Genomic DNA, 15,220 nt, shown 5'->3' with positions numbered 1-15,220 from the left:
AACTGGTTAATTCCCACCTAGCTTTACAGAATTGGAAATTTAAATGAAATTACTCTGTTATATGAACAATTGTTTTATTCAGCCATCTTTTGCGCTTTACAGCTGGAATTCTGGAAACTCAAACACCACATCTTTGCCTGTGAGCTTCTTGTAGACACCAGAAAATGTTTCCACCTGTGAAGACAGACAACCTTGTTTATATATACTGTACAGAAAAATACAATCATTGTTAACACAGTTTAGGTATTACACCATTTCCCACTGTATCTTCATATGAAACCAACTCTTAGGCTGATTCTTTTCTTCCAGAATAAAGTAACTGAACATTTACATAGAAAACAAGTGTTTTGCAGAAAATATTTACAACCTCCTTCATTTGCAAGCAGAAGACTCATACACCTAAGTTTTCTTAAATGTGTCCCCACAAACAAACGAAAAATGATCAAGGACTTAAGCAGATGTGCTTGGTACAGCCTGAAGATCAAAACTAAATGCTCTATGCTAAAAACAATTAACCCCCCCCCTTCCCAATAAGAAACCAATATTAACTACTTCACAGTCACAAAGGAGGTTTTGACAAGCTGAACTAAAGCTTTAGTTCAAAACTGCTTTGCATCATCTTTAGCATCTCCTTCCAAAAACACCAGGAGCTTCTCCATTGCCCCAAGTCAAAAAAGCTTTAGCCAGAAGTCTTTAGCTGAGAAGTTTTGTAATTAATGCAGCAATGTCAGAATGCCACCCCATTCTGAACAATGTAAATTTGTTTACCTTGTGTTCAACATTATTCTGTTGTGCTTTGTCCAAATGGACTTTTATAAGTCTGCTGCCGTCCAATTTTACACGGATTCTCTTGCCCACGATTTCACTCGGGAAGACCAGATCTTCAAGAATAGCATCGTGCACTGCAGTAAGCGTACGGCTGAAATGCCACATTCGAATCATTAAAACACGTCCGTCTGCCAAATTCCCTAGTCTGCCAAATTCCCTAGTCTGCCAAGGCTTAAACCTTCCCCAGCATGTTTTTGCTAAAAACTCAGTTATAGGATTTTTGATTGTTTTGCTTTTTTAAATGGTGCGTGGTGACAGTTTTACAGCTTTTATTTCTCCATGATCTGCAAAAAAGTTCTATGCTGCTTGCAGAAGTTTGGAGTGCATGACAAAAAAATTTAAAAAAAAAAAAATCAGTAGCTAGGTTTTGATCTATTAGATCACAGGTTGCTGTGCCCCTACAGGCCTCAAGTACTATTTCTACACATTTAAAGAAGATTTTGTTTACATCAAAACTAAGTCGTCCCACCTTTACTTCTGTGAGACATTCACTGGAAGAGTAAGCATGCAGAATATGAACTACATATAGCACAATATGCTCATAGGATAGCCAGTTTTGAGAACAGTGGTTTCTTCATCTGCCTGAACCTAAACAGTTTGTGGTGTATTACAGGAAAAATCTAGCTGGTAAGTTTAGCCTCCGCTTAGAAAACACGGACTACACTTGTGTTCTTGAACTGTCAAAGACAATAATCAGAAAAATCCAGGTTATTTTGTGTATGAGTCTAGATGACTAACAAGATTCTCAGCTTCCCCATCTGCAGTTTCAAGGCAGAATCACTAATAGCAAAGAAACATTTCTGTAGCTGCATTTCAAACTTCCAAAAATTGAGATAGTGAAGACAGACCAACACCCATCACGTTTCTACACTCTGCAATACACATGTCAATTTTACAACCCTACTAGTCTGACCTAGTGTCAGGCTGTGAAAGGGACAGCCCTGCACACACTACTTCCTTCCTGCTGAACACAGCAACACGCTGACCAGGTTCACATCCAACTCCTCCAGCCAGTCTGCAACACTAGCTGTGTTGCACTAGCACTCTGTAACAGAGGCAAACTCCTCCACAGGCAGGACTGACAGTAAGTACTACAAAACTGCAACTTTAAAATCTGTGCCTGAAAATCTCAGAAGACAATTTAGGTAGGACCTGAGTGTAGTACTGGGACTGCAAGAAGTTACAGACCATGCTATGTACCATGAAGAGAACAAACTTTCAAGAAAGGAGCTAAATTACAACACACTACGATAGAGAACAGTATAGAAGAGGCATTAACATAGTAGCATCCTGTAACTACCAATACCTTAAAGACACTCAATAAGCAGGGATGCCATTTAACACAAAGGACTACAGTACTGCTGTTAAATTCATGCTCTCCAGAACTACTTACACTTACACCCTACCTCAACCACTCTCCCTCATTGCATCCCTTCAGTATCATAGCCCTGTCTTTTCTACGTCTATCACGTAACGAGACTCTCCCTACAGTTTCAAAAAAAAAAAAAAAAAAAATCTTGTCAGTACATTGTGGAAACACAGACAGCTGGGAAGGTCACCTAAGCCACTATTCTGGTCACTGTTCTTAAGTCACTACTGCTGGCTACAGCTTTAATGGGAAATACAGATGAAAGTTCCTCACAAAATGCAATACACTGCTCAGACTGGCTACTTACGGATCTTTTAGCAGCCAAATGGCAAACAGTATTTCAACACTGTTAAAGTGTTAATTTGTTAACAATGTCAACAATGTTAAAATGTTCTTTCTGTGTTACAGAAAGAACAAGACCACCCAATCATTAAAGTGACTACTCAAACAACAAAAAAAATCACCTACATGTTACTTCAGTAAACTTGCAAGTGACAAAAGAAGTCTGTCATTCTGCGTTAATGTAACTTGCTTACCTCCTGGGACGCTTCTGCTTGTTTTTTGTGCGGCTTTTTCTTGTCGGCTTGGGCAGAATCCTCCTCTGTCAATGGAAAAAAAAAAAGTGAAATGCCATTTCACAGTATGTAGTGTTTAGAACCAACTTAAACTGCGTGCTTTGTAACTTATTTAATTTTTAGAAATCAGAGACACAAATCAACAAAAAATTGAGACTTCAGTATGCCCAAAGCTACTTGCTGAAATACTAGCATAGCTTTACTTCTCATCTATCAATGAGAAATTACTTCAGTGCATTGAAAATATTCATATTTCATTACTCTTACCCCCTACACGTACAGCCAGAGTGGTTTATTACACTGTACTAATAATCTGAACAGATTTGGGGGAAGAGAAATCTCAGTTTCTAGTGGACTGAGTTTACTCCCCTGCTTCAAACTAAAGGCTATTTCAATCCCACAGACAGCTAGGTGACACCTGAGACAGAGACACTGCTTTGAATTATGAGATCTACTACTCAATCCTGATCAACCCCTGGTTTAAGGTATTCTGTTCCAAGGACAGCATCTACAGATATTTATGACAGTTTAGATGATTAAGACTTATTTTCCACCTCCATATCTGCAAACATAGATGTTTTAACACCTTGCGTTTTAGATGCAGTTGCAGCCATCTGCAGTACTTTCAACTAACACATCAGAGCTTCTCCATGTCTGTACACATAGAGTGGCACTATAATCCATGCTGGCGTGTGTCACATTCAAAAACATTTCACCTTCAGCAGAACTGCACATATTCCGTTTTAAGATATGGATTGCTATACTGACGGGGAATTCTCCAGCACTGAGAATAAGCAAGCCAGAAGTACTTCATTAAAAGTTTTTGTTCACAAAGACTCAGTGTAAGGTACTCTGGCTCTCTTAGAAGTATTTCACAAAATAATTTTTGCTGAAGAGGTGCAGTCTAACAACTAGTTGTCCACCCTGTAGACATATCTCCAGAGTTTGCTTTCCCCCTTTGTACTGCCCACAGAGCCATCCATCACCTTTTTGTTGTTCAGCTCTATGAACTCAGAACTGCAGTTAAGTCACTTCATTAAGGTCTTCTTTTCCTCTGCCATTAAATTGAACGTTAAATGCTTATATTATGCAAATGTACTACGGCTACTATTAATATTTGCTGTCTTTCACTTTCAAGGTTTGCTTCTCAAACTTCTGAAGGAGAAGGACACCAGAACAGGAGTTACATCCTCTTCCAAAAAAACCTTCCCATCTCACCAACAAGTTCACATAGCCTTGGCTCCTAGCTGAAATCATTTTAGTTTATATCCACAGAAGGACATTCGCTGCATTTCCTGCTGGTACAAAAACACGCATTGTATCACCGTTACCTTGAATGGACAAGACAAGAGCAGCAGCAGAACACTGGAACAGGTTATCCAGAGAGGCTGTGGAATCTTGATCCTTAACTGTTTCCAAGACTCAGCTAGACAAAACCAAGGCTGACCTGATCTAATGTTGGTAATAGTCCTGCTTCATGCATGAGAGTGGACTAAATTACCTCCAGGGATGGCTTCAAACCGAAGTTTTTGTTATTGTAAAGGGTTTTACCTGAGCAATGAACACCACATGCTTTCCACTGAATTTCTTCTCCAGCTCACGAACTAGCCGCACCTGAATCTTCTGGAAAGATTTCAGCTGAGGAACAGGTACGAAGATAATGATGGCTTTTCTGCCACCACCCACTTCTATTTCCTGTAATAGAAGTAAAACGTTACCTAGGGGTTGAGAAGGAATGGTTAATTTGATCATGAACCCTCTGAACACTGACATTTGGTAGCCTTGCCTACAACTTTTAAAAAAAGAAAAAGCATCAAGGGGAAGTACCTGCTTTCATGCATTTAAGCACAAGGATTGAACAGAAAAACCTGTCAGAGCACTTGCTATGCTGTAAAACAGTGCTGCAAAGCTCATTGCTTCAGCAAAGATTCTAGCTCCCTGAAGCCTACCATCACACCTGAGATGTTACTTACATCCTGACACAAAGTTTCAAGAATCATTTGCCTCTAACAGACTGTAGACAAAGATTACCCTAATGGCTCTTGGTTTTGAGTACCTACTTCATGGCAGTGATATTCTGTCCACTATCTGAATCACTTCTCAAAATTTTTTCACCTGCAAAAGTCAGTTTTACATCACACCAACACAGAGCATTTTCTCCTACAGTTGTTCAAAACCTAGGTAAGTTGCAGCAGCTTACAAGGCACTTCTCCCCTGAATCTAAACAGGGACACGCTCATTCTCCCACACGTTTGTCACCAGCAGCGTTCTCACGAGCTAACTCTGATGCCCATAAGGTTTCTCCGTAAGACAAAGTAGTTAAACTCAGTAAATAACACTTTTTTTTTTTTTTTTTTTTTTAAGATTCCTCATTGCAGAGGGTAGATACTGATGTATTCAGCAGCAAACCAGCTTTTCAGTAGGGCCCTGAACTCCAAGCTGACTTCTACATTCCCACATTCTTTAACTCGACTCTAATCAGTTGTGCCTTTGTGCATGTGTGCATGTCAGCGAGCTTGGGAAAGAACCAAAAATCAGTCTGTCTAAGTCTCTGGCTACAACAACCAGCTTCAGAAGTTCCACCCAGTCCTCTGGTCTGACAAATTCTAATGGTGACTTTCTTCCTTCTGTTGCCTCTTCAAACTTAGACTTGAAAGACAAAAAAAGAAAGAAAAGCTAACCTTCACAATCAAGTCCGCCTATTATATTGATCCATTTCTCATCTATCACTTGTTGCCTAAAAGAGGATTTATAACAACCTAACTTTACAAAGAGTATAGCAGTTTATGTTCCTGACAAAGATCTCATAACATCTGCACTACTAAGAACCACAAGAACATTCAGATCTCAAGCCCAGTTTGCAGAGACAGAACACAGAACTTACTATTAACACATTTACTTCAAGCACCAAACTGCCATATGAGTTTTTACAAGGATTTATCAGATCAATGCCTAAAAAAGAAGCTACTACAAAATCATACTACAAAAAAATCAGCTAATACCATAAGGTAAACCACAACAGCATAAAGAAAGCCATCACAGGCTACATACAACTAAAGACACCATTCAACTGGTACGTTAACATTTGTAAATGTTAACAACACACAAAGCAAGTTACCAAGCAATTCTTATGGAGAATCTCTCTTCATGGAGAACATCTAGCCTACCTTTGCTGCTGTGATGTTCAACTCCCGCAGCTGAGCCTTTAAGTCAGAGTTCATTTCCAACTCCAGGAGAGCCTAGAAAGAAAAAAGTTTCAGAAAAATCTATTATTTGGTGTTCAACTCATTAAAAAAAAAAAAAAAAATGAGAACAAAGTCTGTCCACAGTGGTAGAAATGAGCTGTAAGTATTTTTAAGCAAAGAGTTTGCTTCCTGTAGGTCACACTGACAGATGCAACAAACTCAACTGGTGGGAACACTATTACAGTTCTTAAGGAAAACCAGGAAAGAGGAACACATTTACATAGCATCAACCTCAAAGTTCACACTCTGGACAACTGTCAGAACAGTGTCTCCACAACATGAACTTAGTTAGCGAACAGCAGAATGAAAACACACATACCTGGGATATACCCGACTCAAATTCATCTGGCTTTTCGCCATTAGGCTTCACAATCTTTGCGCTAGAGCTGAACATGGCCTTTCTGCAATGCAAAACAACATCTCAGTCACCAACAGCAACACACCTTCTGCAACAAGCACAGCCTTACAGCTGCCTCCGGCCTTTCAGCCGCACACTTCGAAACGAAATCGAGGAGCACCTCACATCCACACGACCCCCACTGCAAGCGAAGGTGACCCCAGCAAGGCGAGGAGCGGCTGAAGGGCTGAGGAGCGAGGCCTCCGCTTACACCATGGCGGTTACCGTGGCCCAGGAGCGGCGGGAGCCCCACGTGCGGCCGGACAGGGCGCCCCTCACGGCCCACAGGGCTCCGTGCTCGGCCCCGGAGCTCCGTGCTAGGCCCCGGCCCCCTCCCCGCGGCCCGGCGGCCTCCCCTCAGCGCACACCCATGGGACGAGAGGGAGGGGGAGGGGGAGGACAACCCCCGGCGGCTCCCTCCCCACAACTCCGGGCTCCCCGCGCCCATCGGGCCCCGGGAGGGCGCTAATCGGGGGTATCCCGGCCCCGGCGGGCCCGCGGGGCGGCCGTCCCGGCCCCCGGCTCCATATCGCGGCGGCAGGGGGCGAAATGGCGGCGGCGGCCAGGCCCGAGCGGGGCCCGGGCACCCACCTCGCTCAGCGCCGGCCTAGGAAGAGGGAGAGTTCTCGCGAGAGCAGCGCAGATCGCGGCCCGCTCCGAGCGCTCCGCCCCGCCTGCCCCGCCCTAAGGTGAAGCCAAAGCCGGAAGAAGGGCAGAGTGGAGCCGCCGCGCGCGCAGGAGAGAGCGGAGGGCTTCCGCCCGGGTGACGCCGCAGAGGGTTCGCCGAGTGCTGGCACGGCGCGCGCGGATGACAGCAGAGGCAGTGGCGGGGAGCGGGCAAGGGTAAAGAGCGGAGGGAGGGGGGGAAGCGGAGGCGCCGCGCATGCGCACTACGGCCGGCGGGTACAGGCATCGCCTCTGCCTGTGAGGAGTGTGGTGTCCTTCCATTCCCTCACGGGCTTTTTTTTCTTGTTTTTCTTTCCTTTTTTTTTTCTTTCTTTTCTCCTTTTTTCTCTCTTTATTTTTCCTCTTCTTTTCTTTCTCATCTTTTTCTTTTATTTTATTCTTTTTTTTCCTTTTTTCTTTTTTCATTTTTTCTTTCTTTTTTTTCTTTTTCATTTTTTCATTTTTTCTTTTCTTTTTTTTTTTTTTCCCCCTTCCACCCTGCCTTTCCCCATCGTGCACACCCTGCTTAATCCTGCGTCCCCTTGGGCCTGGGGAGCATGCGGTGAGCTCACTGCCCCACTCCCCTCAGGGGTGCAGTCTCTGGTGATGAAACATTTTGTGTAAATAAAATGGGGTCTGCGCCTGGGAAGCCCAGCACAGCGGCTAGTGAACACCAAAACCCTCAGCAAAACATGCTGCTACCTCTTCTGGTGCTCCCTCACCCGCATATAATGCCATATAAAAATGTAGCAGCTCACTCACACACATAAAATACCATATAAAAACAGAAACCACCAGCTTTAAAAACGCAGCATGATAGCAGATGATCTTTCTTCAGTACCCACCATTTCAACTTTCCATATCCAGTTTAATACATCAAGTTCACCCCTGATGTTCAGCCCCCTCCTCAGCCCAGGGAGGATGTCTTTGCAGAAGCCAGAGGCTCTGTGGCAAGGAGTTATTAAGTTGTAACATCAGTTATCAGTTGTGTTTCATCAGAAGAGAAATAATACTTGAGTCATCTGCTATGTTCAGGTTCTAACTCAAAATACGAGTCCTGGGCTCCACATACTCTCTCATCACTGGAAGCACTTTTTATTATATATGTTTTTTTAACAAAGGCAGCACTATTAACAATTCAGTTGCAAGCTGCTAAAATACAATCATAGAATATCCCAAGTCAGAATATATCCGCAAGGATCATCAAGTCCAACTCCTGGCTCACACAGGACCACTCAAAAATCAGACCTTGTGTCTGAGGATGCTGTGTAAATGCTTCCTGAATTCCAGTAGTCTCAGTGCTGTGCCCACTGCCCTGGGGAGCCTGTTCCAGTGCCCAACCACCCTCTGGGTGCAGAATCTTTCCCTAAAGCCCAGCCTGACCCTCCCCTGTCCCAGCTCCATGCTGTTCCCTCGGGTCCTGTCGCTGTTCCCAGAGAGCAGAGCTCAGCGCCTGCCCCTCCACTCCCCTCGTGAGGGAGCTGCAGGCCACCATGAGGCCTCCCCTCAGCCTGCTCTGCTCTGGGTTGAGCAATATGAGTAACTTCAGCACTCCTCAAATGTCTTGCTCTCTAGACCCTTCACTTCATAGCACTCCTTTGGACACTCTAATAGTTTTATGTCCTTCTGATATTGTGGTGCCCCCAAACAGCACACACTACTCGAGGTGTGGCTGCACAAGCACAGAACAGAGCTGGACAATCCCTCGACCAGCTAGCAATGCTGTGCTTGATGCACCTCAGGACACTTTGACCCTCCTGGCTGCCAGGGCACACTGTTGATTCATATTCAACTTGATGTCAACCGAAACCCTCAAATCCCTTTCCACAGTGCTGATCCTCAGCCTCTCATCCCTCAGTCTCTCTGTACATATAGCCAGGGTTGCCCTGGGTCAGGTTCAGAGTCTGGCAGTAGCTCCTGTTAAACTTCATGCAGTTTAGGCAAGGCCTCCCTACCCTCAACCTAGTCAACAGCTCCTACTAATTTAGTGTCATCTGCAAACTTAGTATTCACTTTAAACCTGCATATAAATCATTTATGAATACACTGGAGAGAACAGGCCCTAAAATGGAGCACTGGGGAACCCGACTAGTAACTAGCTGCCAGCCTCATGTAACCCCATTTACTATAATCCAACTTGTCAGCCATCATATACTGTATTTGTCTAGTTGTATGCTGGACATTTTGTACAGAAGGATTGAAAGTTTTTTTGAAATCCAAAAAGATTACATCAGCTGGCTTCTCTTGGTCAGCTAGATGGATGACCTTGTCATAAAAGGAAATTAAATTTGTTAAGCAGAACTTTCCCCTCGTGAACCCATGTTGGCTGGGACCCATGATTGTGTTGTCTTTCAGGTGTTTTTTAATAACTCCTGTAATAATCTTCTCCATAATTCTATCAGATACTGAAATTGAAACTGACAGGCCTGTAATTACCAGGGTCTTCTTTTTGCCTTTCTTGAAAATTCGGACCACATTTTCCATCTTCCAGTCATGTGCAACCTTTCCAGATTTCCAAGACTGTTAAAAAATAATTGCAAGAGGTCTCACAATGACATCAGGCAGTTCTCAGAGTAACCTGAGATGAATTCCATCAGGCCCCATAGATTTACATGCATCCAGCTTCAGAGGCAAATCCCACACAGGTTCAGGGGCAGCTGGGAGTTTATCATTACTGTGGTCATGGTCCTCTAACTCAGGGCACCTGGGGTCCCAGAGCTCACCATCAGTGTTGAAGACAGAGGTGCAGAAGGCATTAAACATCTCTGCTTTGTCTATGTCCCTATTTATGAAGTCACCAACTTCATTGGTAATGAACCGATGCTTTCTCTGGTCCTCCTTTTGTTGTTAACTTTTTTAAAAGCCCATTTTATTGTCCCCCACAGTAGTGTCCAGCTTCAATTCTAACTGACCTTTGGCTGCACAAATTTTCTCCCTAAAATGGCAAACAACATCTCTGTAGTACTCCCATGTCACCCAACTACTGGGTGACCAGTACACTTTCTTCTTCTCCCTTTCTTCTTCCCTTCTCCCTAAGTGCCATACACTTTCTTCTTCTCCCTAAGCTCTAGAAGGAGATCCCTGCTCAGACAAGCCAATCTTCTGCCCTGTCTGCTTGAATTCTGATATTTTGGAATTGCCTCTTCCTGTGCTAAGAGGTGGTACTTAGAAAGCCACCATTGCTGGTGGACCCCAACATCTTCAAAGGCAGTTTCCCAGGGAACTAGTTCTCTGAACAGCCTGAAGACCTGTTTGTATCAGCTGTGTTGTATTCCCAGTTAACATCTGGCAAATTGAAGTCACCCACACAGACAAGGAGAGCTGATCTAGAGATACCTCTTAGTTCTTCAATGAATAATTAATTCACTCAATTTTTTTTTTCATGTGCATTGATTCAGGTGAATGCACCTGGCTGTGCATCTAAAATGGAGCTAAAACCTTGCATTGTGGACCAGGGTACCCTGGGTGTGACAGATTCCCTGCTGAAGGACAAGTCCCATTCTGAATCAGGTGTGCAGCTCTTGCATGCACTGCTCAGAGAGGCTACTGTGGTTCAGAGCATTGATTCAATGCTCAGATTCCCTGAATAACCCTAAGAGCAGCCAATTTTAACATGTAATACCACATTCAATAGTAATAGTGAGTGCTAATCTAATAGTCTGTTACTAAATAAATAAATAAATAAATAAATAGATGCAGAAGTGGAGTGATAGACTCCTGCTGTAAACAAAACACTGTCAAGAACACCCCCCCACACACCAATGCTAATCAACCAAAGCATCTGCAGAAGGCAGCCTATCCTATTTTCTAACATTTGCAGGCTTTTTGCTAAATTTCAAATAGTCAGAAAATCAGAGTGTTCAGCACTCATCTTTCCTTGCATGAATTCACAGGATAGGAGAAAACTGCCCAACTCGTACTGACATTCAGGATTAGTATTTATAGAGATGTGAAATTATCTAAACAGCTATGATGAGGATCTGACTGAAGAGTAAAAAAAAGAGAAAGATAAGTAATCATCTCAGCATTCCAGTTGTCTGCATTCAGTTTATACTGAGAAATCCTTTACAGGAAGCAGAAAAACTAGATGATGTGCAGATGGATCAAAATTGGACTGTTCAGAGTGTTAATGAAGAAATCCCATCCCCATCTTAGTGCTACTGAATAGACCAATGTGAGAATTGTGAGAACAAGGTGCAAAGAGATGTTTCCTTACTGACACCCGCTATTAATGAGGTTCATGTGTCAGGCAGACTCAGAATGGACCAGGTGAAGAAGCAGAAAGCTGTGTTACAGAAGGACCCCAACAGGAACAGGACAAGGTCTTATGATGCTACCAGTAAAATGATTTAGCTTGAAGAAACAGAAGGCAAAACTGGTCAGGGTCATAGCTAACTAAAATCAGAAGCAAAACTGAGTATGTTACCAGCTCACTTCTCTGAAAGAGGCTTGTATAACCAAGCCAAATTGTCAGTGCACATTGGTAGACTGTTCCTCTAAGGGTCCACTAAAGACTGTAATGCTAGGGGATTACTGCTGTGCAGCTTCATTGACACATAGCTTTACATGGAAGCCTGGACAGTTTTTTTGTTCTGCAAGATCTTGGTTCCAAAAAGTAGGAAAACCAATACCTCCTTTTCCTCTCTTTATACTTTTAATCAACATAATCAGTTGCCAATATAACTTACATTTGTAGGGTATGCTAGATAAAGTGATTACCTAGTGACCTACCTATCTAATAGCTTAGTTTATAATAGAAGATGCTTCCTTAACTGAGGTCTCATCAAATTTTGCTTTAAAAGCTTCTAAAGTGAACCACATTTCAATTTAAACATGTTTCAAGTTAAAATATTTATCAAAGAAGATTAAAATGTTTAGCAAATGTATACATTATGTGCATTAATGTGGGACAAGCCACACTAACATTTACAGTGAGTTTAAATAAAAGCATCTTACAGACACGCTCATACTTAAGCGATGAGCGCATTTTTGTATACATATATTAACTCCTATTTTTTCTGCAGACTGTCAGTTATAAATACAGAAATGACTGCCAAGAAAATATGTTAATAAATGAATAAATCAAACAAATTTTGGTTCACTTATCTAGTGATAGGCACAATAGTAAAAATGCCAGCTGCCACAAGAGGAGAGATCATCTGTCTTACCACTACAACACAACAGCAATGAGAAATCAGTAACAGATATGCAGCAGTAAGGGTAGGGCTGGCTGATCATATGTAGCCTCAGTTTTACCAACTGGGAGAAAAAGCTATGAAGGCAATGTACACAGTACTCAGTCGACTTCAAAGCCTTTTTGTTTGTTTGAATCTGAATTCTGCATGTTGGTCATGATAGCGGAAGATCTACTGTTCAGTCCTTGCCTGTAAATTGGATGTATGAATCTGTCTGTTCAACCCAAGAATTAATGAGTGCAGTAGAAGGTCTTTTCTCTCCCTGTCACTTATTGATGGTTGCTCTTTTATTATAAGACAACAAGTTATACAAATGTGTAAACCTGGAAGGAATAAGAAACCCATCTCCTATAAAAAGGCATAATTCAAATAAAAGTAAACCAACTAAAAATATCACAAACAAGAAGCAGTGAAAAACCTGACAGTCTCAGTGGAAACCTTTACAGAGATAATTCATGGAAATAATCTTGATCTGAGAAAAACAGAAGTAAGCATTCTGTATATAAGAATAGCATTAAGTCTTGTGAATATCTTGGACGAAGCAAGAAAAAATGCAGTAAATGTATTCTGATACCACTCTGACCAAATTATTTTTGTATTCTACCAAGGTCTCTCAAAAGATGCATAAGATCTTCTCCCAGTACATGATACTGCTTTACATGAGGATATGGGACAACAGGTTGTGGCTCAGCATGGCGTGGTATGTGGAGCTGGGCAGCCGTGGGATGCTCCCCTTCTCAATGACCCCAATGAAGGGGATGCACCCAGCCACAGCTTCTCTCTTTCTCTGTGACACCATATACCCTGCATGCAGTTAGTTATCACATTTCAAGTCAAGCTAGCCAGTTCAAAAAGTCATGGAACTGGAGATAGGATGGGATATCTGTTCTATGCTGAGATATGTGGGATTTTCAAAGCAGTTGAGTCTGGGAAACAGTTTAATGACCTTCAGGTCTATGGCTTTTAAAGTACTAAATATGTGGAACTTTGCACCATCTTTTTGTACTTTTCATGTTTTTTGTTCCTTCTGCAAATGCTTTTCAAGATGAGAAGGATAAACTGGGATTGTGCAACAGTCTGAGGAAATGCTCGTTCCTGGGTGGCGCTCAATTCATTCCAATGACTTATTAAAGAACAAGATTCCACTGGAGCTCATCACAGGAACAAGATCATTAATTAGGTGGGCAAGGAAGAGCTTTAACTGAAGACACCAGTGAGATTTCATTGGCTTTTAGTAGCTTGAAGTAGCTCTGATCCTTCACATGACTGCACCAAGTTTTATTTACAGGGAGAGCAAAATCTCTTATTTTTGGAGGAAGAGTCTAATACAAAAATTGAAGCAGGCAGAAAGAGTGTGGGGTTCTCCACTCAAAATCATTTTAAATGCTGCAAATACCACTTCCCACCATAAATGGAGGATGCTTGAGTTATCACAGAATCACAGAAGGTTGGAAGGGACCTCTGGAGGCATCTGGTCCAAGCCCCTGGTCAAGTAGGGCCACCCATAGCAGGTTTCCCAGGACCATGCCCAGGCGTTTTTTGAAGATCTCCAAGGAGGAGATTGCGCAGCCCCCCTGGGAAATCTGTGTCAGTGGTCTGTCACCTGCACAGCACAGAAGTGCTTCCTGATGTTCACGTGGAACCCCTTGTGTTCCACTCTGTGCCCATTGCCTCTTCTCCTGACACTGGGCACCACTGAAAAGAGCCTGGCTTCATCTTCTTTGCACCTTCCCTTCTGGCATTTATAGACATTGACAAGATCCCCCCTGAGCCTCCAGTTCTCCAAGCTGAACAGCTGTAGCTCTGTCAGCTCTTCATAGGAGAGGTGTTCCAGTCTCTCAGTCATTTTGGTGGCCCTCTGCTGCACTCTTTCCAGTATATCCCTACCTCCCTTGTACTGGGAGGCCCCAAACTGGACACAGCACTCCAGGTGCAGCCTCACCACTACTAAGTAGAAGGGAAGGATCACCTCCTTTGACCTGCTGGTGATACTGTGCCTAATGCAGGCAAGAATATCACTAATTTTCTTGGCAGCAAGGGCCCATTGCTGGCTCTTGGTCAACTTCGTATCTTCCAGAACCCCCAGGTCCTGCAGTGCAGAGCTGCTTCCCAGCTGGGTGGGCCCAGCATGTCCCGGGGGTGCCTGGGGCAGGACCAGGCACTTCTTGAACTTCACAAGCTCCTTGTCAGCTCATCTCTCTGGCCTTATGGGTGCTACCTTGGCACTTACTCCTCTGGGTTTAATACATTGGGAAGTTTCTGAACTGGGGTTACAGCTTCATGAGAGAAACGCGTGTGCCTGGGCTTTCTTAGTGGGCAGGTTTTGTGAACTTCCACATGGCTCCCCATGGGCAGGAGTTGATGCTTGGTTTAGTTGGCACCGAAAACACAATTCTTATGATTTTCAATAGCAAATGTTTTGATGTGTAGGGCTTTCCTTAATGCTACTTTCAGTTCCCTTAAAATGACTCCATTGCTGGAACCACATTGTTCCATAAAACTCATTTGACATAAAATAAAATAAAATAAAATAAAATAAAATAAAATAAAATAAAATAAAATAAAATAAAATAAAATAAAATAAAATAAAATAAAATAAAATAAAATGCTTTTGTCCCTCCAAGAAAAAAAGGAAAAGGAAAAAAAAAAAAAGAAACGCAACCCTCCACACACTTTTAGTCCCCCAAAGTAATAAAAATAAATAAGCAAATAAATATAAGCAATTGTATTTCAGTCACAGTGAAAAGAACACGGAAAACATTTTATTTATTTTATTTATAAACATTTTATTTTTAAACGCGAGCCGTTTCCCTCCCGCCTGACCCCCCTCGCGGCCCGTAGCGGCTCGCCGTGCGCGGCTCCTCGCCGGCCGCGGCGCATGCGCAGCGCGGGGTGGCGGCGGCAGCGGCGGCGCCGGGGGGGGTAGCGGCGGGGCGCGGGCCGCG

The 15,220-nt window shown here is 43.0% G+C and overlaps 1 protein-coding gene across 1 annotated transcript; it reads right to left on the bottom strand.

The window, feature by feature from the left end:
• Window positions 1–57: 57 nt before the first annotated feature.
• Window positions 58–7,081, bottom strand: RPS7 (ribosomal protein S7). Its single transcript, XM_068678529.1, has 7 exons — window positions 7,006–7,081; window positions 6,337–6,418; window positions 5,940–6,011; window positions 4,324–4,467; window positions 2,734–2,798; window positions 769–919; window positions 58–174 (listed from the first exon to the last, which is right to left on the bottom strand). Exons 2-7 carry the CDS (start codon window positions 6,409–6,411, stop codon window positions 97–99), a joined length of 585 nt encoding a protein of 194 aa, XP_068534630.1. The 5' UTR covers window positions 6,412–6,418; window positions 7,006–7,081; the 3' UTR covers window positions 58–96.
• Between the last annotated feature and the right edge of the window lie 8,139 nt (window positions 7,082–15,220).

Source organism: Anas acuta, chromosome 3, assembly GCF_963932015.1.
Source record: "Anas acuta chromosome 3, bAnaAcu1.1, whole genome shotgun sequence".
Taxonomy (NCBI): Eukaryota; Metazoa; Chordata; class Aves; order Anseriformes; family Anatidae; genus Anas; species Anas acuta.
The sequence above is the reverse complement of the archived record's forward strand: the minus strand, read 5'-3'. Positions and strand labels throughout refer to the sequence as shown.